This window comes from Prosopis cineraria, unplaced genomic scaffold (genome assembly GCF_029017545.1).
Source record: "Prosopis cineraria cultivar Desert tree isolate PC_DT_omini unplaced genomic scaffold, ASM2901754v1 PC13, whole genome shotgun sequence".
Classification (NCBI taxonomy): Eukaryota; Viridiplantae; Streptophyta; class Magnoliopsida; order Fabales; family Fabaceae; genus Prosopis; species Prosopis cineraria.
The window spans coordinates 2,057,401-2,084,976 of record NW_026555344.1 but is presented as its reverse complement, the minus strand read 5'-3'; the positions used below and the strand labels follow the sequence as shown (position 1 = coordinate 2,084,976).

Here is a 27,576-nt window from a genome sequence, read left to right as displayed (position 1 = left end):
ACATCTTTTATATTTAAAAATAATATAAATTTTTAAAAAAACTTATATATGAGGAGGATAGATATATTATCTTTCAACAAATAACTACGTTACTAATAAATTTGCTTAAACGACGCATGAGATGGATACGAACTATGCAATTATACTAGAGTTTCTCGTCTCGAATCTCATAAATATCTTGATTTATGACTCAGGTTTTGGCTATTATAACGCTGATAATTAACTATTGTATTTTTACTTTTGCCTCAAGCTTATACTCCTATTAGAGAATGATTTATACACCTCAAATTTTAATAGTAAATAATTTCAAAATTTAAAATTATGCAAATAATTTTTATTTTTATTTAATATTTTATTTGTAAAATATTTTTTATAAATAATTTAACCAAAAAACTGTAAAATTGTCAAAGTTAAATTAAGAAAGGATAAAATATTACAAAAGTATGGAGAATGGCATGACCTGTGAATAAATAGAAATCGTTGCCGTTTATATAAACCACAGAAGGATGTTCGTGCATACAAATTCCTAATCCAAATTATTGAAAGCCAAGAGCGTCCTTCTGTCTGACGGCCACGAAAGAAGACAATATCGTGGATACACTTTTCGCCTCACACATGAACAAGGTTCACATTAATAAATTTTGCCCAAAAAAACAAAGGTTCACATTAATAAACAATTTTTTTTTTTTTACGTCCTCTTAAAAATTCTGTATCTAAATATCTATATCTGACAGTCCCCAAGTTTTGCTTTTCAAGGTCATTACTCTGAATTTATGTCTCTATTTGGTTCCACAGTCTTGCGTCTCAATTCTCACTAGCGTCCTAGGGAAGAAGATATTTTCCCTTGCAAGTCTGGTTATCTGGTGATCCTCTTCTTTGTTGTCTTCTGCTCTCCGGTTTATGATCTGAAGTGTCATTGTTACTCTCTCTCGCTCTCTACGGCCTTATCCACTTATAGTGCTTTCGCTCTAATGCAATTCTTGGTGTCTCAATGCATCTCTTTGATCCTTTAATGGCGGTTTCTTTTTTTATGTTACTGGCTTTTACTCTTGGTAATTACTGGGTCTAGGCTGGTAGAAAATTATGTTTGTGTGAACTGTTGTTCCATGTGCATGATTTCCTTCTGATGAGGGCAAAATGGTTGAGTTCATCTTTTGGACATGCATCATGACCAGTTTGTTTCTTATTATTCAAATATTAGATTTTATGTTTTCATAGATTATTTTCGACCTTAGGAATAGGGACCTTTTGCACCTCAAACTATAATTCTATTCATGGATCTGGTATATTTGAGCTTATTGATTAAATCTTGTTTACTGATCTTCGTAGCTACTTCAAACTTATTAATCTGTTTCTTTTCCCTTGAAGATTTAGTTTCTTTGGCTATTTATGCTGAAAATCATTCAAACTGTGAAGGAACCATGTTTGGATTGCATGCGTTAACGATTGCTAGGAGAAATGGCTGCAAATGGTGGGAAAGGGACTGAAGAACAGAAGAGGAAAGCTAGTGACTGTTTTGGGGACCCAAACATGTCAAGTTCACCAAGAATGCGAAAATCTACAAGGAAGGATAGCTTTTTGAATGGCAATAATATTGGTAATGAGGATAAGCATTTGGATAGGTGCCTTGGTTCCTTGGCTGGATCTGGACCTCGTGGTGCTAGTTTTTGTTCTACAGCAAGCAATGGGCATGTTGCTGATGAGTTAACTTTTAGAAATTATAGGAACCCAAATTCAGTTTTTGTTGGCCACACACTTAGTTCCAGACTACCTCAGATAAACCAATTGGGTAATGAATCTGGATATATGAACTCTAGTAGAGAAATTGTAACAAACGATGAAGAAAATATATCCAATAGGCTAAGCAAGGAAATTAAAGGAAACGATTCTAATTTTTGGAGCTTGAAGTCTTTGTCCAGTAAGAAAATGAATTATGACCCGGAAAATATTGCTGAAAATATAGGAAAAGGGGACAAGACAAGCACCTTAAGCAATGCACTTCTTGTTAGCTCTGCAATGCAGGAAACTTCGTCTACGTACAATTTTTCTCCCTTGGTACTGAAACAAAAACTGAAAGGAAAGGGTGTTATCTGCAAAGATGCTGCAGATAACAGTGTCAAGCCCCATGGAGCATTTATTGGCCAGGAGGACAAAACACCTGCCTTTATGGCTAAATCTTATCCTGATACATTGCTCAGAACTAATGCTGCTGCCGATGATAAGCCTTTGCAAAAATTTGTCATGTCCTGTGCAGACTCTTCTGATGATGGGATCAACCTAAGAGAGTGGTTGATTTCTTCTGGTCATAAAATTAATAAACAAGGAAGACTTCATATTTTCAAACAAATCCTGGAATTTGTTGATTTTGCACACTCCCAGGGAATTGTATTGCAAGACTTAAGACCCTCTTGTTTCACTTTATTGCCTTCAAGTAAAGTTATGTACACTAGTTCATTAGTCCAAGGAGAGTTATATAATGTCCCAGCGTGTAACATGACTAGGAAAAGACCTATGGAAGAAGGTTTCTGTTCATGCCTTAGTTTGGGTGCAAAGCAGCAAAAGCTCCACAAGGAGATAAGATCTATTAGGCAGCAGCATTGCTTTAGATCTATGTGTGTCTGCAGCACTAAACCAGTGAATCTTATTGATTCCTACACAATTGGATCAATGAGTCCAAGAATTACAGAAAGTGTGCACCAAAACAGTTTTAAATGCCAACAATTTACAGATGAAAAGCAAATAATTGATGTGACTACCCAGTTGGAAGAGGAGTGGTATTCTAGTTCGGAATTGCTCAATGATGGAGGCTGCACATTTTCATCCAATATTTATGGCCTTGGGGTTCTGCTCTTTGAGGTACGGAAATTTTCTTTTGGGTTTTTTTTTTTTTTAAACCCTCATCTCCAATCATAAGCCTGAATATTGTGGTGCAGCTTCTTGGTAGCCAAATTATTTTCTTGAATTTCGTTTATATATTTGCTGTCTTTATAGCTTATGTTCAGAGTGCTTCTAAACATGACATGTCTATTTGATGTACCATTACATTCCCAAGCTTGTTGGTATGATGCAGATTAACATGTACTTTCTGGTTATGGAGTTTAATTTGAACTATTCTGGATCGAGAAATGATTCTTTTATGCTACTGATTTGGCATAGTTTGAAAGCCATGCACAATCTGAAACCTAATCCAAGTTGTTTTGTGATGCATATTATCAACTAAGTAAGAAGATTTTTTGGATTACGTGAATATAAAATGGAAACTTTACAAGATAACAGGTTTCATCCCTTCTTGTGGTAATGATTAAACAATAATCTTGTAATGAATAAAGGATAGAGAACGCATTGGGAAGCCTTGATATGTGTAGGAATCTATTGCAAATATTTATAGGAGAGAAAGGGAGGTAAACTAATACTATTCTAACAAATCACTTAACATAGAAAGGAATGAAAGGAGGTACTGAATTATCAAAGGTCAGGATCTTGGAATTTCACCAAAAAAAAAAAAAAAGGATTTAGAACTTCCATGGAAAGAGTCACCTCAAAGTGAAAGATCACCTATTAAGTTTCTTGCAAATACATGCTACAGTGCAGAGTTCTACTTAGCAGAACTTCTTAAATGCAATGCAGAGCTCTATTTAAATGTAAATAGTTTTTAAAGTAGTACAGAGCTCTACTTAAATTTAACAACCTTTTCTCTTAATTGTTTCAGTTTGAATGCAGATCATAGTATCTGATAATATATAACTCCAAAGCTGGAAATCATCAAACTTTGCTTTACTTGCCTCTTCCTTGTTTCTGAATGTTCCTGTTAACAATGATCGAATGAGTCATTGTTTTTAAATCTTTTAGTTTAGTTGCTTAGTATGAAGGAGAGAGAATATGTGTTCACTAGATGAGTCACATGATAGTACAAGCAGGGTATTTATACACTGTTCCCCTGAGTATTATACTCCTGCTATTTCAACAGAAGTTGTTATTCCTACTTTATTAAAACTAACAATTAGCAGACTATGATCCCTCTATTTACAAGGATACAGTCCCTTACTCAATATCATTGCTTCTCAATCATTGGATTTTGTTACCCATGTTTGTCATTCTTTTCAACTGTGAAGATCTTTACCCTAGAAGCTCTTCACGATCTTAACACCTAAACTTATGCTCCTCTCAGTTGCTGTGCAATATTGAGTCATGGGAGACACATTCAGAAATGATGTCGGATCTGCATCAGCGAATCCTGCCACCAAAATTTCTATCTGAGAATCCAAAGGAAGCTGGATTTTGTCTTTGGCTTTTGCATCCTGAACCTTCTTCTCGTCCCAATACAAGGTAATGTAATGCACTGCAGATTTTACTTTCGGTATCATTTTCAATACAATCATCCTTTTATGGCTAGATGTTAAAATGATGTTTTTGAAAATTCAATATACCAAGTGATAAAATAAAACTATCTGCCATTGTCTCTACTGGCCACCCCTTTTCCTTGTTTATTTTTGTTACATGTATCTCATTATATTAAAGAGTAATAAATGTAAAAAGAAAGATTAAACTAGCATTGATTCTGCTTCATCATCCTTTCAGATATTTCATTAATAGGTGGGTGCTTAAGCATTTTCATACTACACAGAATTTTGTGCTTGCTCTTAAAGGAAATGAATATCATGTATGTGCTTTTCTTATTATGTTCTAACAAATATTTGGTGGAAAGAATTTGGATGCTGATGTTGAGGATGCATCCTTTTTTAATCAAATTTTTATATGGTTATCCTTTTTTGTATATTCCAGGATGATTTCAGAATCTGAAATATTCCGTGATTTAGTGGAACTGAATTCTCAAGATGATATCTTGGTACGTGATGATGAAGAAGCTGAAACAGAGCAACTGGTATATTTTTTAACTTCACTTAGAGAAGAAAAGCAAAAGCAGACTGCCAAATTAGCTGAAGAGCTAAGTTGCTTAGAAGAAGATATTAAAGAGGTTGAAAGAAGGTATTCACTTGGGACAGATTCTTTATTTCCTATGGCAAAAAATGGCGTTTCTAAATTCAGTAGAAACAGTTCTCATCTTCAAGATCCTTTCAGTTCGGATATTAGCAGATCAATTCCAGCATCATGTGTTAATGAAGCAAGATTTATGAGAAATATCAATCAGCTAGAGACTGCATACTTCTCCGTGAGATCCTGGATCCTGCTTACAGAAGATGCAGCTGTTGCACCCTATGATAAAGATGTGCTAAAAAGTAGATGGAGATCATCTCAAGGACATAATGACAATGAGGAACAAAGAACAAAATGGAAATCCGATGATCGTCTTGGATCCTTCTTTGAAGGTTTATGCAAGTTTGCTCGTTACAGCAAGTTTGAAGAGTGTGGCATATTAAGAAGTCAGGATCTTCTTAGTTCTTCCAATGTAATATGTGCATTAAGTTTTGACCGTGATGAGGACTACATTGCAGCTGCTGGAGTTTCCAAAAAAATAAAAATTTTTGATGTCAGTGCAATTTTGAGCAATTCTATTGACATCCAGTACCCCATAGTTGAGATGTCTAATAAATCAAAGCTTAGCTGTGTGTGCTGGAACAGCTATATCAAAAGCCATTTGGCATCTACTGATTATGATGGTGTAGTTCAGGTTTGTATTACTTGCACATTGACACTGATTGATAAAACACCTTTTTGGACCCCTCCTTAATTTTTTTTTTGGGCTCTTGTGAAATTACACATCTTAGCATAGCAAGGAAGGAAATAAGTGCTGCTTTTAGGAACCTGAGGACGACTCTTCTTCTCAGTCTCATGATTGCTTTACTGCAAGCTTCATGTAATTAAGGCTTTTTATCTAAATTACCGTGGTCTTCTCTGTGCACCACTAGGGGGAATGTTTATGGATCCCTTAATGAACAAATCTGATTCCTGACCCTTTGGCCATATATAATTATTATACCAAGCAATTTAGGGAGTTGTTCTAAATGATATTCACACAAAATAACAAGTTAGTATTTTGATTGAATTTTTAAAGGCCGATATATCTTTTGATATTGTTGGAAGTCGCTCCTTAAAACTTTCTTTAAAAAAGAAAAGATGAAGATGAAATTCCTTAGTTACGATGATTCTGCCTCCAAGACTTGGTGGACTAACTCTCTAGAGACACAATGGAAAATGTTGATGGAGAGTTAAATGAATGCTACGAAGTTCTTGATTTCCTGTGCATGGTGATAAACTCTTGGAGTTTGCTTGGTATATCAATGACAAGTTTTAGTTCAACGAAATGATGCATTTTGCCATATTTTGATGGTGTCTACCTGAAACTTATTCCCAAAGCAAAGTGAATTTCCTCTTTCCCCCCTTTAATATTGCTATTTCCGATTGTTTGCTTATGGTTAAGTGTTCACCAAGTTTACTTCTTTCTACACCTTATAATTTGTCATGTACATAAAACTGTAATTCATTTTGTTGACTTTTACTTAAAATCTGTCATCATTAATGATTGACATACATGGGTGAATCCAGATGTGGGATGCAGACACTGGTCAGCCCTTTTCTCGATACACGGAACACCAAAGGAGGGCATGGTCCATTCACTTCTCTCAGTCTGACCCTAAAATGTTTGCTAGTGGAAGTGATGACTGCTCTGTGAAACTATGGAACATCAGCGAGGCATGCTTTCTTTCATGTATAATACCTGCAAAAGACGTTCAACTTCATGTCTGTCATGATGTAATTAGATATCCCCGGAAAAGGAGGGGGAAAAAAGGAAAAAAAAAAACAGAAATCCCTTTAACAGGATAGACATGAAGTTGAACATTTTTCACTCCACAGCATATGAGAAATTACTAAAATGTAATTATTTTCGCAGAGAAACTCCATTGGCACCATATGGAACCCCGCCAATGTATGCTGTCTTCAGTTCTCTTCTTACTCGACAAATCTTTTGGTTTTTGGATCGGCTGATTACAAAATCTATGGTTATGATCTTCGACACACTAGAATTCCTTGGTGCACATTATCTGGTCACGGGAAAGCTGTTAGCTATGTAAAGTTTTTGGATTCTGAAACACTTGCCTCAGCTTCCACAGACAACTCTTTGAAGCTTTGGGACCTGAAGAAAACCAGCTCTTCGGGGTTGTCATCTGGTGCATGTAGCTTAACCTTTAAAGGCCATACTAATGAAAAGGTTGGTTACTCTATATTGTTTTTACCCTTTTATTTATTTACTTTTATTTGTTTGTTCTAATTGCTCATCTTCTCCATGTGCAGAATTTTGTGGGTTTGTCTGCCTTTGATGGATACATTGCATGTGGTTCAGAAACTAATGAGGTGCAATTTTGAATTTTGGCTTGAGCTTTATTTTGTTATCTTGCAGTTAGTTCTAGCCACGAAATGTTGATTATTGTCATGAGGCCAGGAAATTATTTCTCATCCCACAATTATTGTGGCCCTAAAATATTCTAAAATTTCTTGCCATGAAAGGAAGTTACACACCCACTAATTTCAGTGATGGAAAATGGCCTTTTAGTTCGCCTTTGATGCTAGATAAGATATCCGTACTCTGCTTTTTTATTGCATATGTAAGGAAAAATTCTTCACAATGTAGCTTAATATTTAATTAAAGAATATGCACAATGCATATATATATATATATATATATATATGTATGTATGTATATCCCGAGTCATATCTATATGTGAAACAGCTCTTCCCCCGATAATTCCTGAACCATTCCCTTTTGGCTTAAAAACTGTTGCATGTTAATAATACATAGAATATCATTGGAGTTCACAGTTCATGAAATTAAGGTGTAGATAGATTTCATCTATTCTCAATCATTAAGACATGTATAAAGGTCCCCTTATTTAAATCCTTCTGATAATATAAATAGAAGCCCACCCTTTTTTAATTGCGCTGATAATCAAATTTGGGATAAACAAATTCTGATTCTAGTCCGTTTTACTGTCTACCTTCCAGGTATACTGTTATCACAGATCTCTGCCAGTGCCTATCACTTCTTACAAATTTGGATCCATTGATCCCATTTCTGGACAAGAAAATAATGATGATGGTAATGGACAGTTTGTTTCTAGTGTCTGCTGGAGAAAGAAGTCCAGTGTGCTTGTTGCTGCAAACTCAATTGGAGCTGTAAAACTATTGAAGATGGTCTGGTAGGAAGTCAGGAAACATGACAAATGATTGTCACTAAATATTACTGTGTGCTTATCAGCAGACTGGGAGAAGGCTGAAATAGGTTCAAATGGCATTTGTTCAAAGAAGCATGTATGTGGAGTTAGTTTCGGTATAGTTCATCCTGTATGGTGGCCGGTTCACTATATGCCAGGAGGAGCATTCACTCATCTAAATCATATAAGCTGATCAAGAAATATATGAAACATGTGCATAACAGGCTTGAACTGTACCAATGCTGAAACTGAAGCCTGGGTCTTTTTAAACATCGTGACACTACCACTGGTGCATCTAACTATTTGATCACGACAGCACACTGGCCAAAGCAAAATACAGAAGCTTTTCATTCAACAAATTCTCATCTATGGCTTAAATCACCCATCAACAAGTTGGGATACCAGGTTGACCTTAAATGCTTACTTCATATTGTAAGTAATGCATATTGCTTCACAACACAGCTCTACACCCTGATATTGCATTCCGTTTAGGAAGTGACAAAAATATTGACAGTGCATGAAAGTAATTACTTTTGCGTTCTGTTGTAATTTATCGAAGTAGTGCAAATGCATATCATCTGTGTCTTGCTTTTACATGAAAAGCTGATTTTAATTTACAGAATGGTTAAATTATTACTTGTATTCTATCAGTTGAAACTCTGCAACGTTGCAATTTGATTCTTATTGGTTGTGATTCTTTTCTTATCAGACGATAAAAATTCTAGCTCCCATTCTTCAGCATCATCTGAGAAGAATATCTTGCTAAAGATGGATCAGGAATAAGATCTCAAGTTGTCTTGACACATTTTCTCTTGTACATGTTAGTTTTTCTGCCCTTTTGCATCATTGTATTGAATTTTTAGGGTTTCATTTTTGCCCATTGTGTGTTAGCAATCCCACTTCTGAACAGCTGGCACATTTTTCTCATTCAACCCTTGGTCCCCTCTGCTATATGTCCAATAACAGTCCGAGCTGCTTTTATTTTGCCAGTAGTCAAAACTATAAACAAATTAAAGACTTTTATCATATCTAGAGTGTATTATTTTTTTATCTTTCCTGCATTGCATCTATTTGATTGGTTCAGTCATAAAGATTAGCGACAATCATGCATTGAATGAGGCTGGCTTTTCAACAATCATGCATTGCATCTATTTGATTGGTTCGGTCATAAAAATTAGGTATAAATGGTTTAAGTGCATTAGCAGTATCATTGGTATCATGTTTTAGCATAACCCGTTGACACGAATTCTCCCATCTTACTTCGAAGAATGCCACACCCACAGATGGTATTGATCCACAGCTATGGATCCTCCCCCCTCACAGCATCAAGATTTGGATTGAGTCCAGCAAGGAATTCGAACAGACATTCTTTGTCAACATTTTTTATGCTGGGCAACATCCTCAGGACACTACTTTGTCTCTTCATTAGTTAGATCCCACTCTTGTTAGAGGGCAGGCGTATCAAGATAATGCTCGTTAAGATTGCGGGAACCCCATTTCATTTGCAATAGTTTTGTTTTAATTTAAGAAATATGAAAGACATTTTCCCCATCAGAATAGGCCACTCAGATAGCTTCTCAAATTTCTCACATGGTGGGTAGGTACAAGAAACTCCTCTTGATTGCGGGTGCCATTGCGTTGATGAGCCATGAAGCAACCAGGTCCATCTTAGGTGCTCATCAAAGTGATGTGATTTGGACCATCTAGATTTTAATCTGAATGATCCAGATTTAATGAACTGTTTTATATTTTTATTTTTTATTTATTAAAATAAAAAAATTATAAAAATCATTAAAAAATTGGAATAAATTTTTTTATCATCAATTGGATTTACGATTAATTTGAAAGGTGCAATTTAATTTTAAAATATTTATATATTGACTACTTAGGTGTACTTGGTACAATTCATATTTAAAATTTTTAACTTGTAATTTTTTTAAATATTATTTTATAGTTTTATTAAATTTGAACTATGTAAAGTATATCTGGGTAATCAATAAATAAAAATTTTAAAATTAAATTAAACCCTCTAAATTAAATATAGACTCAATTGATGGTCTAAATTTTTTACTGTTTTTATAAATGTTTAATTTTAATAAATAAAAATATAAATATAAATAAGTCTATCAAATTTGGATCATCTGGATGGTTTAGATCACATCACCCTAATGAGCACTGCAGTGTTTAGGATGATGAGCACCCAAGATGAACTCTGAAGCAACCATGGAGTTTTCATCCTCTAGTTTCGCATAACTTTTATCATATTGTGCTCTCTAAAGAATAACTCTTTTCAAAATCTCAAAAAGTGCAAAGTTGTAATCCCATTTTAATTAAGGATTCTTGTGGTTTTGGAAGATCCGACTACAGGAGAACTTGGAACATAGAGCAATAGATTGGATGAGCTCTACCCATAAGGACAAACTAATACTAGAAAGGAGCTTCCTAGGAGCTGTAGCTAGAGCTCGACTTCCATCTTAGCACATGGAAGCGCATGAAGATGAGAATTAGAGAAGGGGATTCAAACCATCTGGAATGACAGTCTCTCTGTTCAGAAATATGAGTCCACCTCATCCTTCAATGAGAAGCTTTATCGTCTACGCTTCTTTTACATGATGAGGATCGCAAAACTATTTAAGGGCAACAGCTAGAGGGTGTCGATTCTCACCATTGGAGGCATCATTCACATGCTCGGTATTTTTCTTCCAAGACGGTGGCTTCTCCATTTCATCATATGAGGTAACTAAGTTATTGATCTCTCCCTTACGCTCTAATGCCATGTTCCACAATTAAATTGTAGTTTATTATCTGTGCACAAATGAACTAAAGATGAACATTGTCATGCAAATTTCCATGCCACTCGTTGTTCCAAGATCCATGGTAAACATTCAAATTACAATAAAGAATATTGTCGCAATGGATGTATGATGGGCCCATAGTCCCAGGATTGAAACTGGGCTTTAATTCCATGTGAGTGAAAGTCGAATATTGTTGACAATATTTGTAGCTTATGCAATCAATCAAATCCCTGATTCAAGCTTATAAATTTGGAAAGGAATATTAATTATGTTTCCAACAATCAGAGGAGGGTAATATGTAATTTATAATAAATAAAATACAATCCTAATCAATTTTATTAAATGCTATTATTATCAAGATTTCCACAAATTGTATATCATTATCATATTCAAGATTGTTAAATTCACGAATTTAAGTAAATTCATAATAAGGATATAAGCTTAAAATGTAAACTCAGATAATAAACCCATAAAGATTTACCTTTATTAATAAATATTCTTTAAAAGTATATGATTAAATAATTAAAATATAAAATATGATCATAATTTAATTTAAATATATTTTAAGTATAAATTATTGAAATTAGATTTATTTGCATTTATAGATTATTATGCTCAATATAGAAGTTTCAAAATATAACAACTTATTTTTGATATTTTTTGTTTTCTTTTTTATTAATATTAATTTTTGGTTTTTTTAGTTTTATTTTTCATTGAACCAAATCCCATTGCCTCCATGAATTAAGTTTTCCATAATATATATTTATCTTGCTTAATAAATTTATGAGCAGATTGACACGATTTTATAAACTAAAAATATAAAAAAAGGTAAATTCGAAGAGTTAATTTACAAGTTTAATCAAGTTTTATCTAGTCTAAATTTATAAATGAGTTAACATAATTTTGTAAACTAGAAACGTAAAAACGTTAAACTTATAGAGTTAACTTAAAAATTCGACAACAATGATCATATTGCATCAAACATAACATAGTATTTTAGATTTTATTAATGACAATTTACATGAACAATGCAAGGCAATGATTGTAGAAACTAACTAGATAAGAATACTTGTTTATGCATTGGCACATCAATTTTGGGTCATTGATGTAAGATAGATCCCTTCGACTTGCTGAGAGAGATTAATCAAACCCTGCAAGTTGGTGCTAAGAAAAGTACAGGAACAACTATGGAAAGGGTCTTTGATAATGTTTAACTACAAGAATGAATACTATAAGACCAACATGAAGAAATATGTTACCAGACTTTTCTCAAATTTTTGTTTAAGAATCAAAAGTTATTTAGAATGTCCAAACAATTGGGAAGAAGCTGGCAGTGATTAGTGATGGATGACTCTTTGTTGTGGGTTATGCCGCGAGTTTCGATTATACAATTTGAATTTACAACTTCACTGATTACAGAAGGCAAAAAATAAAAAAGTTAAAGCAGATTGTGTTTTAACATGATTGATATTATCAATAACTTATAAATATTGTTGGTGTAAATCCTATAAATTGTATTTGTATATTATTCATATTAATGATAAAGAACTTGAACTCTTTTCTACGGCAACAAAACTCATTCAAAAACAGAGAAGTGGGTCAAAGAGAAGAAGACAATAAATGAAGCCATTATTTAATTTATATAAGTTACATCTTTTCATAAAAAATTAATATATGTAAAAATTATTTTTCATGTGAAAGTTTTTATCTCACAACTTCATGAAGCACATTTTTTTAATTAAACTAATTTTTATTGACTACATAAAATTATTTTAAACATACCTGCAAGCAAATCTTTTTCATGTGCAATGTGTAAAGGATGTGTAACATACCAAAATTTTTTAAAAAAATAATTTAACTTAACCATAGTTGGGTTACAGCCACTCAACACATTTTTATATCAATAATTTCAATATAAAATATTTTATAATTGGCTTCAACTCACACAATATAACATTTCAGATAAATTTTTACCTCCCACATGCCATTAGGCTAAATCACATTTGTCCATCCTTATACTCCCAACAAGTAAAATAAGCAATTTAGTCAATTTTCAACACAAGCCAGTTATTTGTCTTTATAATCATGCCATTTTAACCAATTCAAAGTAAACCAAATATTAAAATTACAGTCATCCAAATTGTACCAAAAATAGAAATAGTCTGAAAGGCATGATTACATTTATATATTCATATAATTGACAATAAATAAAAAGCCCTAATATTGGCAATATAACACATTTTAAATTATAAATCAAATACCCAAAAGAGACAGTGGATCTATGCCGCTAAGCCTCTGGGACTCCTCCACGTGTCACTCGCGGCTCTTCTCCTGAAAATTTTTAACCACATAATGAGACTCAAAAGTCCCAATAACCAAAGCCAATTTATGATATTATATACAAACAATTAAGTGTGTGCTTATTAAGTAAAAATTAAAAATAATATAATTCCAACAATTATAAAAAATATTACAATACATACAAATAACTATCCTTATATCCCTCCATTAACCTCGAGCCGTAACTCTCACTCGGTGCTAAATTACCCGGCCAAAGATAAATTAGCCCGAGCCCTTACAAACCACCTATTGAGCTCCAATAGGGGCGTACCACGTGGCACATAAATACAACAACAATAACAAGTCTCCCAACACCTCCCCACAATAATCAAACAAATTCATAATAATATTGCACAATTATACAATATTACAAAATTCATGATTTTCTCAATAATCACCCAATTAACATGAAATAACACTAATCACAAATTAAAAGCATGGTTACTTTGTGGCTTTTTCAATAAATTATTCCTTACAATTTCTCTCACATTACAATCTTCACCAATAATACAATCTATAAATAACATATTATTTATAAATATTAGTTTCAATTTTTGAAACTAATAAAATAATTCTAATAATAGAATTAAAAATATAACATAATTCCTAATCTCAATCTTAATACAAATCTAAGTTAATACTATTAAGTAAATTTTTAACTCCTCTTTTACTCATCAATAAACATTAATAATCTAAAAATCAAATTTTAAACTAATTTCTATTATCAAAATTTTTTTTATTTTATAAATTCGCACCTAAAATACTCAAAAATTAAAATTAAGTCTCTAGCTTAGAATCATAATCCTATAGCCATAATAATTCATTTCTTATCCCAAATAATCATCTAAACCTCAATAAATCAATATATATTTTCAGATCTAGTCTAGAATTTGATCTATAAGCCACAAATTCAAAGATCATTAACAAATTTATACTCTAGAACATTTATTATACTACTAACAACCTCATAAACCATATTTATTCAACATAAATTCATCCCTTTTTCAGATCCTAAATTTTCTACCACCACAAAATCAGAAACTAAAGAGAAAGGATGACTAAGAAAAAATTTTAGAACACATACTTAGTCTTGAAAAGCTTGAAATCGCACCCTAAATATCCTATCAAAAACTCTTACCTTAAAAATTTAGATCTTTCACACCGGCGACCTGACTCACAGACGCTCTCTCTGATCGCACACGAAAGAGAAGAGAAATGAAGGAAAAATGAGAAGAGAACGGTGGTTTTTAAAAAAATGAATGTGGGTCCCACAAATTTTTTTTATTATTTTCCTTTTTCCTCTCTCTTCTTTCTTTTATTATTATTATTATTATTATTATTATTATTATATAAATATAATGATTACACGCGCACGGCCGAAAGTTTTCTTGTTCTTCTCGTTTTGTTTGTTTGTATTTTTTTACCTTTTTCTTTTTTTTATAATAATGATAATAATTTAATAATATTTTTTTTTATTTTTTTAATTTTAATTTATAATTATATCCTAAGTTAGATTTAATAATCATCTCTTACTAATTTGCTTACCTCTAAATATTTTTTAAAATTTCTATTAACCTAAATTAACTATTAAAATTTAAATTAAGATATTACAGGATGTACCGTCTTAAGAGAAATAGTATATTATACTAATCGTCATTTGCAAATGGTGTTTATTGAATTTCCATCACAATAAAAAATGTTTACATTTAATGTCTAACTATATACAAAATAAGATTTTCTTGATCGTAACAAAAAAATTTGAAAATATATATTTATGTATAAAAAATTTGATTTATATTTATAATATTTTGAATTTGATAGATTCCATGTCTCAATATTTTATGATTTTATTCCCAACTCGACACACCATGACGAGGAAACGATGCGTTTCCACTTTCCAGGCTACAATTGGTTGATTCACAGTTTCACTCTGCTGGGCGAGTTTCTAGTGCATAGATCTGCAGACGGAGAAGACGATGAGTGGTACTTGGCCGCTACGCTCCTCACCATTCTCACCAGTTCTCAGGTCATTCGCTGTAACCTCAATGAGAAAGTTATTCGATTTTCTTTCATGAGCTCTTTGTATGCATTTTCGTCAAATGCGCACCTAAACTCTTAAGTTTCTTCATTGTAGGTTTAAATTTCTTTTCATTGTTGCCTTTTGTTTTTTTTTTGAGTTTAAAATGACGCCAATAGAGGTATTTATCAGTTGAGGAGTAACAGATGGGGAAAATGAAGATGTATTTATGAGTCCCTGGCAAAAAAAAAAAAAAAAAAAGTTTCCATGGGTCATTGGCGCCCAATAAGTGTTAAGAATCATCAAGAGGTTGTTTAATTTTGATATTTCTCATGCAGGGAATATTAACAACACTTTCACAAAGTAATGGAGGGTATGAGTATGATTATGCTACTGACCCATTTCTTGCTGAGGTTTTTAAGGTAAGTTAGTAAGCTAGAGTGACAAATTATCAACTTTGTTTCTGAGGTGCGATGAAATTGATTGATGATTGTAGCATGGACATCTTTGTTTGCCAATATGTAGCTCGCAATATCGAATGTTTTGTTATGGAAGGAATTTCAAAAGTCATCTCTGCCAAAGATTACTACGGAGTGGAATGCACCCCATTCCTACTGTTATATATTTAATTCACAATAACGTTCAATTTGCTACCCTTAACTACGTGGACACATCAACATATCAGATAATGGGAAATCTGAAGATTGTTACAACCGGAATACTTTGCAGATGCTAAAGTTAAGATCAATTTTGAGGTCATTCTTTATTTGTTGATGTTTATAGTTTGATTCCCAATAAAGCTGATGCCAAACAACTATCTCTAGGCTGTTCTTAGGCAGGAAGCTTTCCAACCTACAGTGGATGGCGATTGTGTTATTGGCTGTTGGGACAACCGCAAGCCAGTTGCCAAATAACATAGACATTCATTTTTAATTCTCTGGGTTTCAATTTATCACGTATGCAAAATGCCTGGAATTTCTTCATAATGTGCTGTAAAATGATATTGTAAACTAAAATTTCCTCATTAATGATTAGTAACTAGAATTTAGATGAACAACTTGTTATAAAACTTGTTCATATAAGCATTGAAAAAATCCACTCAACTCTATCATCTATGAAGCACAAGAAGTCTTGCCAATGGTGTATTGCAGCAAGCTGAAAAAAAAAAAATATTGTTGGGGCCTGGGGCATGGCTACCATTGCTGACACCTCTGAAGTATCTGATATTTATAGTTATCTTTCAAAATATTGTGTATATTAATTTAATTACTTTGAACAATGTATAAGAAAACATTAATATAACAAATAAATTTTTAGCAAATAAAGTTTGTTTTATATGGCTGTGTATAACTGTATATAGATAGTCTGATTATTACATGTAAAGTTTATGGATATCGAGTATTAGGTATCAAATATCTTCTCTGCCCATTAATTGTTTGGACATCATTATTTACTATTTATTTCCTATCCTCTGTCTAATTGATATTAACTAATTTTTTCATATGGATTCCATCAAATTCCTAATATGTGTAGACCTAATGTCACCCTATAGGACATGATATGAAACACATGCCATAGCATGACAATATATAGTAAGTGTATTTTAGTGTCTTGTCATGTCTAAGGCAATTATCAAACGCAAATTGGACATAATGTGACTCTTGAAGTATTATTGCTTGATAGATTTATTTATATTGATGAATGCATGGAGCTTGCATGGATTAAGAAAGAAGATGCAAATTGAACCTGGCTTTGGACATTAAACTGGAGGACTATTTTAAGAATTTAAAGAAACATAAAATGCAGCTTGCATACCAAATTGCATGAGACTTAAGCCCGGACGAACCTGGGCTTTCCTTTCTGGCTTCTTTATATGAAATTACCAAAGAACAAAAGTTCCTAATGATTTACTAAGTGAAAAAGGAATGTGATTTATGTGATGCAATGTCAAATAGTACCTTTTTGATTGATATATCTGATTACATGAACCAACTCAATTTAGCTGCTTGATATTTCTTAATCAGATCTAATTGCCTTAATCACAGAACATGCCATTTTTCTTTAGAGGGAAAAAAAGAAAGTATATCAGGAAATGGAGCTCCATAAACATTGCTGATATGGAATCTGTAACATTCTATGTTGATTTAGGTTAAGAGTTGTGGATGGCCTTCATGCGATTCCCTTTTCTCTGCACCAATTCAAAGGTACATGTTAGGAGCCCTGTCTGCATGTCTTTCAGCATTAGCTGGTATTTATACTGAGTATTTGCTGAAGAAAAACAATGACAGCTTATACTGACAGAATATACAATTGTACACATAGGTTTTCTTTCATGTGCATATCATGTGAAATTTGTGTGTGCGCATGCGTGTGTGTGTGTGGCTGTATGCTAGTCATTCAAACTACTTATCTCAGAATCTATTAGCAAGTCCGAGCCAAAGTGTTCCATTTGTTTTGAATATCTGCTTACACGAGTTCCATGCCTTCTGTGTTTAGACTTAGATAATCTTTCATAGTTCCTTTCATGAAATTGTGAGGAATTGATATCTGCGCTGTACTTTCTTAGAAAGTATTTAGCAAGTGTGTTTTCTTCTGTAAACAAAATGATTGTATATATGAAATTTGAAAATGTGACAATTAAAGCAGGAGTAGTGTAAAAGCACTCGAGAAAATGATATGTTTGCTATAACCAAATAATTTACTTACCAGTAGCTGTAGGGGAATAGATACTAAACTGAGTTTCTTTCTCCAGGGTTGGTGCAATTTTCAATATGACACAACTTCTTCTGGATGATTTTAAGAGTGGATTTGAAAAGGGACCCTGCTGGCAACGTATTTTAAATGGGTACACTATCACTACTTGGATGGTTGTGTTAAATCTTGGGTCCACTGGTCTTTTAGTTTCATGGTTAATGAAATATGCTGATAATATTGTAAAGGCATGTCCATTGCTCTCCTTTGAGTCCCTTTCTTATATCTCTGTGAATGACCCATGTACTTTGTTTTTGGCCAACAATAATCCATGTACTCAATGTATATCTTGCATATTTTTCCCCAAAAATAATGTTTTCCTCGAGAGCAAAATAAGTAATTGTAATGTGAAAGCATAAATACAGTGTGTAGTGCCTTTTCTATGTCGTAACTGTTAGTTATGTCCACTCTCTTTAGGTTTATTCCACATCAATGGCTATGCTACTGACCATGATTGTATCAATATATTTCTTCAACTTCAAACCTACATTGCAGGTAAATTTCAAGTCTATGCATTTTATCTTAGTGTAGGTAACCCTTCCATGCTCTCCCTTTATTACCTTGCAGGCCATTTTGACCTTGGAAAATCTCATGGTTATTCTTTTACAGAATGGGCAAAACTGTTTCCTTTTTCTATGGTTGAGTTAGATGGCCTTCCATTTTGTAGAATGCTTGGTTTAGTTATTTTTGTTATTATTTTAAATTTAAATTCTTTATTCAAATGTTGTACAAAAAATGTTGTACAATTTTTTGTATATGCTGTATTTGATTTTTTGGTTCATTATTGCTGGCTATTCTGTGTAAATAAATAGCCTTGTTTTTATTTTTGGCTGTAGATCCTGGATCAAATTGAAGGTTCATATGATCCCTCGAGAACTTTACACCCTTGTTGTCAGGCTATTATTGGATACTGATTTTCTGTTTCTTTCCCATTTTAGCTTTTCCCGGGCTTTATTATTTGTATGATGTCTCTACACATGTATTTTGCCCCACCACATATGCTTGTAGATATGCCATTAACAGTAAGATAAGATGAAAAGAAGCTCATGGGAGTATCTGCTGATGGTAGAGCACGTCCATGATGTTATATACTCTTTAGATGCGATGCTTTGGTAAGCCAACATACGTATAATTAATTTTAATTTTTGCCTTTTTTTCCTTTTCCACCCAATACATCAATACACGATATTACCACATGACGTATGACATTGTTATCTACACAAAATGTGCAGAACAAAGCTAGTATTTATTTGAAGTTTCGAATAAAGTAGTAGACATTTATGGGTAACTGCATGAACATTGCTTTGTAATAGCTTATTAAATTTGTCTAAAAATTCTAATTATATATGTGCAGGCTAGGGCAAAGTTTTGAAGTCCTACTTGGTCCTAAATATAGGACAAAGATGCGGCTGTTAAACTTTTTCCCCCAATTTTAGATGTTGCACTTTCGGTTGGCTTTGAACCTCTAATTAGCTTCATAAGGCAAGCCCTTTTACGCTCCTGTGGTGCTGATTCTGCTATCTAGTCCTTTTACTCTATATACTTTGAGAAGTATGTGTTGGTAACTGGTGTTTGTAAATTTTGCTATCAAGTCTGTACATTATGCAGTTTGCTTCTTTTTGTAAAATCTGAGGGCTTAATCTTCTTGATTGCAAGTTTTACACAATGCAATAGGCATGTACTCAAACAAATTAAGAAATGGTTAAGATAGTTTAAAATTCTATCATTTCATAACTTAATGTTGATTGCAAGTTTACACAATGCAATAGGCATGTACTCAAACAAATTAAGAAATGGTCAAGATAGTTTAAAATTCTATAATTTCATAATTTTAGAAAATGAAGTACTTCTTGAAAAGTCACTTGTGCTTTGTTTTTTAAGATTTGCCCCGGACTATGTGGTAGCATCAACATCAAATAAGAATTGATTCTATTTTCTCATCCTTGCATTTCCCTCCATTCCAGTTGATTTGCTTGTTAGTATACAATTGGAAGTTATGGTTTTCAATATTTCTTCATCGCTCTGCAGGGATTTTTAACCCCAGGTGGGCCCTTAAGGCCTATACAGAGTCAACTGTTCTATGGCAGAATTTTCTTTACCAGTCCTACAGTCCCTACCGATTTTGCAAGTGCGAAGGGAGATATTTTAAAAGCGAAGGGAGATATTGAAGAAAAAGTTGGATTCAACAAAGTGTATAGAATGTAGTTTTGATGGAAATAGAATCTTGCCATTGGATTTGGTGAGTCTTCAACATCTCTTGCTGATATTGACCCCTGTGGCACAAGAAAGTCATGCCACCATATGTGGTCTGTATTTCTTTGTGATCAGTCGTTATACACACTGCACAATTCTTTATCACTAATTAATTTTATTGATGGAGTTATTCACAGTGGGATGAGAACCTTTTTGTACAGCTTGATGCACATATTGAATGCATTCTGATTAAGTTAGAAATTGCAAGCCATGCTCCACTTCGAAGCAGTGACTTTGTGGTGATGAAGTAGTGAATTAACTGTGTCAGCGTGACCATGTTTGTGGTTGCATTAAATAGACAGAAGCTAGTGGGGCTGAATCAGCGGATGCAAGTTAGGAATTCTTTACCTCAATTTAATGTAGAGAATTACCTTGTCCGAGTAAAATACCAAGAGTGGTGGCGGTCTGGAAACCATATGAGATTATATTGAAGAGGTTTTACTGTTCGGGCAGAAAACAAATTTATGGGTTCTGAAAGCACTTGCTGTTAGGTGAGTACAACATGGAAAGTTAGTTGATGGTTGTTAAATGTATTATGCTGTATTAATTAAGTCCTGGATTTATGGTTGCGTCAATTGGGGTTGTCTCCATAGACTAGATGCTTCATGAGCCAATGTCTCAGATTCTCTGCGTATCCCGAAATTATCAGTTTCAGAAAAATACGCGTATATAATTTTTCTATCTATAAGATTATAGATATTTGAGAAATTTGTGATCTCTTTGATGGTGACGCAAGTTGCAGTCTTTGTAAAGGTTAATGAATAATAATAATAATAATAATATATATATATATATATATATGCTGTCATCAATTTCTCATTATAAAGTGCTCATATGACTCAAGTATCTATGATGCTCATAGTAGCTCTTGCTGAGGATTGAGATTATAACCAGATAATGATGCCGCGCAACTGCTATTGATGTTTTCAATGGGATTCTTATCCGTTACATGAAGTTTGGATTGGTTATATTGTCATATATTCACCTACTATTTTTTTTCCTGAGGCGCATATGTATTTTTGGATTCTGTACGATAATAAACATCAACTTAGATCGATTGAAAAGGGTAAATAGATTTAGTTGATGATTTTTTTAAGAAAATATTTCTGCTTCCAGATTAGTCTTTAAAAGATTACTATTCTTTGATTTTAATTAGACAATTATGAAGGATCTTAGCTTATTCTTCTCAACATTTTTTGATGAAATTCTTAACATTTTCTTTTAAGTAGGTCCTCAAAAAACATTTGTGATTATCTTGCGTACGAAATCCAGCCACAAAGGCTCAATTTAAAAGCCGATTGGAATTTTTGCTTGTTTAACGGAGATCATTCTAATTGAGAAATGAATTAAACAGTTCAGAAAGAGTGATCGAAATAATATCAAAAGATCTTTGCCTAGGTTACTCCATTCTAGTTTGTACAGAAAAATATCGATCCTACACAATCACTAGTCAATACCCACACGAATTGTCCTTTTCCTCTTTCTTTCTATCCCTCCTTTCCACTTTCACATCCATCTGTTTTTCCAATATATGTCAATTTATTTTTCAAAAAAAATTAATGAGTATCTTAGATTTTAAACTATTATTCAAATGGCTTCTTAGATCTTGAACTCTTACAATGAGTAAAAAAAATTTTAAATTTATAAATTTTGAGCCAATTACCCCCTCATTAAGTTATATATAACTACCGTTACTTTTAATTTTGTGGGCCCCAATCAAAGACTGATATGGCACAAATCTCCTCTTAACACGTGACATGTCAGTTGGGCTACATAATGGTCAACATTGTATGAACAAACAACAAGGATAATTTGCTTGAAATTTTTAAGTTGAAGGGAGTTTTTTGCTCATTTTACAAGTCTAGGATTTAGGATGCTATTCAAGTAATAGTTTATGATTCAATATACTCATTAACCTTATTATTTATAGCCATCAAATAGCTAAATCGCCAATAAATCTCATCAAAAGCTATATAGCTTATGTCTATTTAATCATAAAATAAACATATCATGGCTCCGCCTATCCTCTATTAACACACATCTAATACTTTTTCGTCTAAGTGATAAATCATTATCAAGTTGATAATCACAATCATACTATCGATGAAGAGATCTTGAACATTTAAATGATAAGACCTGAAATTATAACAATAATAGAAATTAATAAGATAATCAAAATATCATACCTTTGTATGATAAATAAGAACCTTCAAGTAATTAGTAACAAACCTTTCAAGTCTATGCCTTAGCCAAATTCATTAGAGACTCATGCTAATGATGTGTTATGAACAAAATATAAAAACAATATAAATGAGAAGAAAGAGGAGGAAGTATAATAGAGGCAATATAAATAAGGATAGATTCTTTTATTCTCTTTCATACTTCCAATCATACAAATGAGATCTCATATATATATATATATATATATATAGGCAAACACTTATAACTCAAAAGTCTAAACAATTGAGTATGAATAATGTACCATGAAAAAGACATGAATTCTATATGGGAAGATGAAGTTTAAAAATCTCATGAATCACAACCTTTGAGTAATGTAAAGTGATATTAGAAGGTGAACATTCTTATAATTATGACACGTGGAGATGAACATCCATACATAATATTTGTATTTATAACACTATTAAGAAAGTACTGGCCATTGTTTAATATTTGGATCATATTCTATGTGATATTTATATGTTCTTTAGATATGTGTTCTTCATAACCATTTTCTTTCTATAAAAGTTCAGCTTTCATCCAAAAGAATATACTCTGCATGTGTATTTATGTTAGTCTTTGTTATTATGGACATAGTTGAATATGAGGTTAAAAAAAATACTGCCTATCAATAAGCTTTGATAAAGAAATTACTCCACAAAATGTTATTGTTGGTTTGTGATATGTATTTTCATGATGCTTTTTCAGGAACTTTTAGAAAATTTAAAGAAAAATTGTCTTCCCAAAATTAATCTATTGTTGCGTCAAAGGTAAGTGTTCAGTTTTAATTATACAATATTCAGTTTAGTTGAGACATGAAAGGTTTTTGCAGTGATAATAATTTGAGGAGCCATTTTCCTTTTTTAACTAAATTATTATTCATTCACTTCAATTTTTTATTGCTTGGGATGACAAAGGTGAGGGTGGAAGTTCAATAATCCTAAGCCTTTTTCTTTCATTTTAACATAGTAATTTGATGTACAATGTGGCAATTGAATAGAACTGGGGAAAGATAGTGGAATTAAATTTTATTTTTGATATTTTTCTTTGCGTTGGTTTTAAATCAAATAATTTGTTCCATATAATTCGTTTGAATTGAGGAGAATGAGTAAGCTGGGAAGAAAAAATATTTATTTTAAAGGCTAGAATATATATTTAGTCCTTTAACTTTATAAAGTATTTTTTTAATCTTTTAACATTAACATTGTTAATTTCATCCGAGCAAATTTTTACAATGAACTTTTAAATACTGATAAAACATTCTCAAATATTAATATATTAAGTTTAATTTTTTTTTCAAAACAATAATAATTGGCACAAAAAATAATCAATTGAAATAAATGATGTTAAGATTAAAGGACTAAAAAAATACTTTACAAAATTAAAGAATCAAATTAAAAGCTTATATAAAGTTAGAGGGCCAAAATGATATTTAAATGTTAGAATTTAAATTTTCATTCTTCATTTATTCTATTCTATTCAATGCAAACATACTTCTAACTTATTATCCTTTGTTTATATTTGTGTAACTTACTTTGCTTTCTTTTGACCACTATGATTTTTGGGATCCTCAATGTCAATTATATTGACATAAGGTCGGTAATTTGGTGTCGCTAATTGATTTAGGTTCATTTATTTAGGACGTGACCACTGTCAAAGACTTTTCTATGTTTACTAATAGGTAAGTAACCATTTTGTAGCAATGGTGGAATTATTTATAGCTAGACTTCTTAGTTAATAACATTTCTAAAAGCTTAGTAAATAATAAAGTACAATGACATTATACAATTCATGTTGGCAACCCTACCTAGTGGGATAAGAATTGTTGTTGGTGGTGGTGAAATTATTTATAACTGATGTGATTGTTATTATTATTATATGTTGTCATTTTAGTAATTAAATTTCACTCTATCTGACATGTTGAAAGTGGAGTAACATTTCAAACTTACCATTTTTTAATTGAAAATGAATTGGAAAAATTACTTATGAGTCTTGTGGAGCAAATTTATTTATAAATAAGTCCTATAAAATTTAAAAACTATAACTACATCCTATGGGATCTAAATGTAATTTGAAATTGAGATAAAATGACAATAATGCCTCTATTAAACATATATACATTATATCAGTCAAATAATTTACAACTACTTCATTAGTAATTTACAATTATAATTTTAACTTTTTACAATTGTAACTTTATATATCCAATAATTAAATTGATCAATTTAACTATTAAATATGTGAATTTAAAATTATAAAAATTAAAAATTATAGTTATAAATTAATGATGAAATAATTACACAAGATTGTTGAGCTATTAAATATGTTAAGTTACAGGTGTAAAAATTTAAAATTATAATTATAAATTATTAATAAAGTAATTATAAATTAATTATTTGATTGATGTAATGTATGTTTAATAGGAATATTATTATCTTTACAGTTTAATTTTAAATTACACTTAGGTTCCAAGGTATGATTTGTAAATAAATCTATTTTACAAAACCCATAGGTAATTTTCCTAAATGGATTTCCTTAGTAAAAACATGTTATCTTATTTTGATTATTCTTGCAAAACAAAGTAGAATAGGTGATCAATTATTTGGATAAGTGTTGTGTACTTCTTGAAATTAATGTTAGTTGAAATATTCTTACCTATGTTATAATAATTCTCCAAGTATTTTCAACACATATTATCATTATTTTCTAGCCTCCCATGGCAAGGCTTGAAAGCTAAAACTAAAAAAAAAAATACAACAAGATCAATGAAAAGCATATGCTTAGTCCAATAGAGGTTTTATTATTTTTAGTCACAAGCAGCTTTTTCATCTAATATCAAAATGATTTATTAATATTTATATTAGAATAGTCAATGATTTTTTTCTTTAGTTTGTAAATGTGTCCTTGAACAAAGCCCCTAAAAAAAGGGTGGGTGACATCTTTTATATGTTTATTGTAGTATTATTGTTGATTTATACTATTTGTATGTATTTCAGTACCCAAAGAGTCTCTTCCACGACCTATTTATTAGAAAAGGTAAACTTATATTTAAGCTTTATAGTTTGTTTTTTGAAAGTTCTTCCACAACTAGGATATGACTTTAAAAATGTTGCAATTATACATTATCTATTTGATTATGTATTTGATTGGACGATATTAAAATGTACACAAATTGTAACAAGTTTCATATCATGGGTTAGTACTTTCTAGTCTCAATCTTCATCCATAAAAGAGGTAAGAAATATAGTTTCATTGCATCTCTCCTAAAAGATTCTTATTAAGTAGAATTTTATTTTATTTTTAGCATCCAAGTGGGAAATGAGTTATAAACCAAGGATCGTGTGCAGAGAGTGTAGAAATGCATTTAACTTGCCCCTACAGGACAATCTAAAATATATTTTGCTTTAAAGTGTTTTCTACTTAATAATATATATTATGCAGTTACTAACCAGGGCTACGCATAGTAGAATGAAAGGATTAGTTCTTATACCTTGATAAACTAAGCTTAAATTTCCATTAGAATTTAAGAGATATGCTCATCTTTAGTACCTGGTCAAAATATCTTTAGTAAAGGGACAAATGTGCTAAATTTTAAAAAATGTGATCTTGTGTTGTAAAAAAAATTGATCTTGAAGGTGATTTTCATGATATTTTGGGATGACATAAAAGTATGCCAGTGGTAATTTTATTGGAGTAAATTACACGCTCCTTCTAATTCAAAATATAAATAATTTTTTTATAAAATTACATACCAATAGGATACTCATTCTCATAAAAATATATATTATTTTCTCTTTTTACATTTAATTTCAAATATCAATACATAAGTAATAAATAAATTTACTTAAAGATCTAAGTTAATAAATATAAGAGGCAAAATGAGAATGATTTTTTCTATATAATAAGTTGCTTATGTTTTAACCTAAATTAATAAAAAAATACATATATTTTTTAAGAAAACTTATAGGTCCCACGGCTACATCTCCTGTTGAGTCTTGCATTCTAACTATTATCATCTTTACTGTATGTGTTTTTTAGTTAGTTTGATTGCTGCATTGTTACATATCACTCAGGTTAGTAGTCTCTGCCGACATGATGTCCACTCCTTATTTCAAGCTTTTAATTGATATTGTATTAAAAAAGAACTCCCAATCAGTGCATTTTATAAGCAGGAAGAAAATCAAGATAGAATTAGATTATATGATTTAAAATTATTTAACTCCTCTTCATTAATGTCAGGTGGACAACAATTGACAATATAGACAACACCAATGGTGATACATAGGATTATCAATCTCTTAGTATGTATTATGTTTATGCTTTGTGTATTTTATTTTTTGTCTCATAAAATTTGAAGATAAATTATATCATTTAAGCATAAATAATTGTAAAAACATGTACAATTGATACACACAGCTTGTCTGGTTAACAAATTTTGACATTTTAGTACCATAGACCAAACAAGATGAATTACGACACTGTTATAAAATGAATCTTGAGCTCAAATATTAGTCTTATTATCATTTATTGCCACCTTAATTTGCTTTAATGAGAAAGTAATGGTTGCATGATAAAGTGGTATCAGAAACAAACAAAGTGGTATCAGAGTAAGTGTGCTGCACACCTTAATGAGCTAATCTTTTAGGGAAAAGTAATAATCTCGTAATAAAGTGATATCAAAGTTAAATTCAAGTTTGTTAAATTGGTGGGCCACTCATAATGGGGGCTTCACGGATTGATCGAGGGAATTATCATTTTTTACATTAGGGTGATTTAAGGATGGTCTTAATTAAATAAATAGATGCACTATACATTTCAATAAACTAACTTTTAGATAGAGAGTAACAGCTCCGTGATAAAATAATATCAAAGTTAAACCTAAGTTTGCCCAGTCGATAAGCCCCTTTAATAGGCCACAGTTGATGAGGCCTCACAGATCGGCATGGAGAGCTATCATGTCCCACATTAAAGGGACTTAGGAAAGGTTTTAGCAATATAAGCGAGTACACTACGCACCTTAATAAGATAGCAATCA

General features: G+C 31.7%; 2 protein-coding genes and 1 long non-coding RNA gene across 11 annotated transcripts; all 3 read left to right on the top strand.

Moving 5' to 3' along the window:
- Positions 1-725: 725 nt before the first annotated feature.
- Positions 726-15,341, top strand: LOC129291614 (protein SUPPRESSOR OF PHYA-105 1). 9 transcript variants are annotated; one of them, XR_008588721.1, is made up of 11 exons: positions 726-863; positions 1,417-2,856; positions 4,169-4,326; positions 4,783-5,629; positions 6,505-6,651; positions 6,851-7,168; positions 7,252-7,311; positions 7,960-8,600; positions 8,878-8,988; positions 10,524-10,904; positions 15,205-15,341. XR_008588721.1 is itself a non-coding variant. In XM_054929072.1 (8 exons), the coding sequence occupies exons 2-8, from the start codon at positions 1,459-1,461 to the stop codon at positions 8,155-8,157; spliced, it is 3,126 nt and encodes a 1,041-aa protein (XP_054785047.1). In that variant the 5' UTR covers positions 726-863; positions 1,417-1,458; the 3' UTR covers positions 8,158-8,871. The 9 variants fall into 9 exon arrangements, 1 of the variants encoding a protein (XP_054785047.1); XR_008588720.1 differs by lacking the exon at positions 15,205-15,341 and having other exon boundaries at positions 10,524-11,043; XR_008588717.1 differs by lacking the exons at positions 10,524-10,904; positions 15,205-15,341 and adding an exon at positions 9,452-9,757 and having other exon boundaries at positions 7,960-8,573.
- LOC129290905 (CMP-sialic acid transporter 1-like) lies at positions 15,186-18,457 on the top strand. Its single transcript, XM_054927973.1, has 4 exons — positions 15,186-15,329; positions 15,659-15,742; positions 17,469-17,524; positions 18,073-18,457. The coding sequence occupies exons 1-4, from the start codon at positions 15,186-15,188 to the stop codon at positions 18,428-18,430; spliced, it is 642 nt and encodes a 213-aa protein (XP_054783948.1). The 3' UTR covers positions 18,431-18,457.
- A 1,646-nt stretch (positions 18,458-20,103) lies between these two features.
- LOC129291615 (uncharacterized) lies at positions 20,104-21,032 on the top strand. Its single transcript, XR_008588723.1, has 2 exons — positions 20,104-20,310; positions 20,462-21,032. It is a non-coding gene; the product is annotated as an uncharacterized LOC129291615 (long non-coding RNA).
- Positions 21,033-27,576: the final 6,544 nt, after the last annotated feature.

Coding starts and splice junctions, on each gene's coding strand:
- LOC129291614 (XM_054929072.1), top strand. CDS start 1,459: ATGGCTGCAAATGGTGGGAAAGGGACTGAAGAACAGAAGAGGAAAGCT. Junction 4,327..4,782: donor TCTTCTCGTCCCAATACAAG/GTAATGTAATGC, acceptor TGTATATTCCAG/GATGATTTCAGAATCTGAAA. Junction 5,630..6,504: donor ATTATGATGGTGTAGTTCAG/GTTTGTATTACT, acceptor GGGTGAATCCAG/ATGTGGGATGCAGACACTGG.
- LOC129290905 (XM_054927973.1), top strand. CDS start 15,186: ATGCGTTTCCACTTTCCAGGCTACAATTGGTTGATTCACAGTTTCACT. Junction 15,330..15,658: donor CCATTCTCACCAGTTCTCAG/GTCATTCGCTGT, acceptor TTTCTCATGCAG/GGAATATTAACAACACTTTC. Junction 15,743..17,468: donor TTCTTGCTGAGGTTTTTAAG/GTAAGTTAGTAA, acceptor ATGTTGATTTAG/GTTAAGAGTTGTGGATGGCC.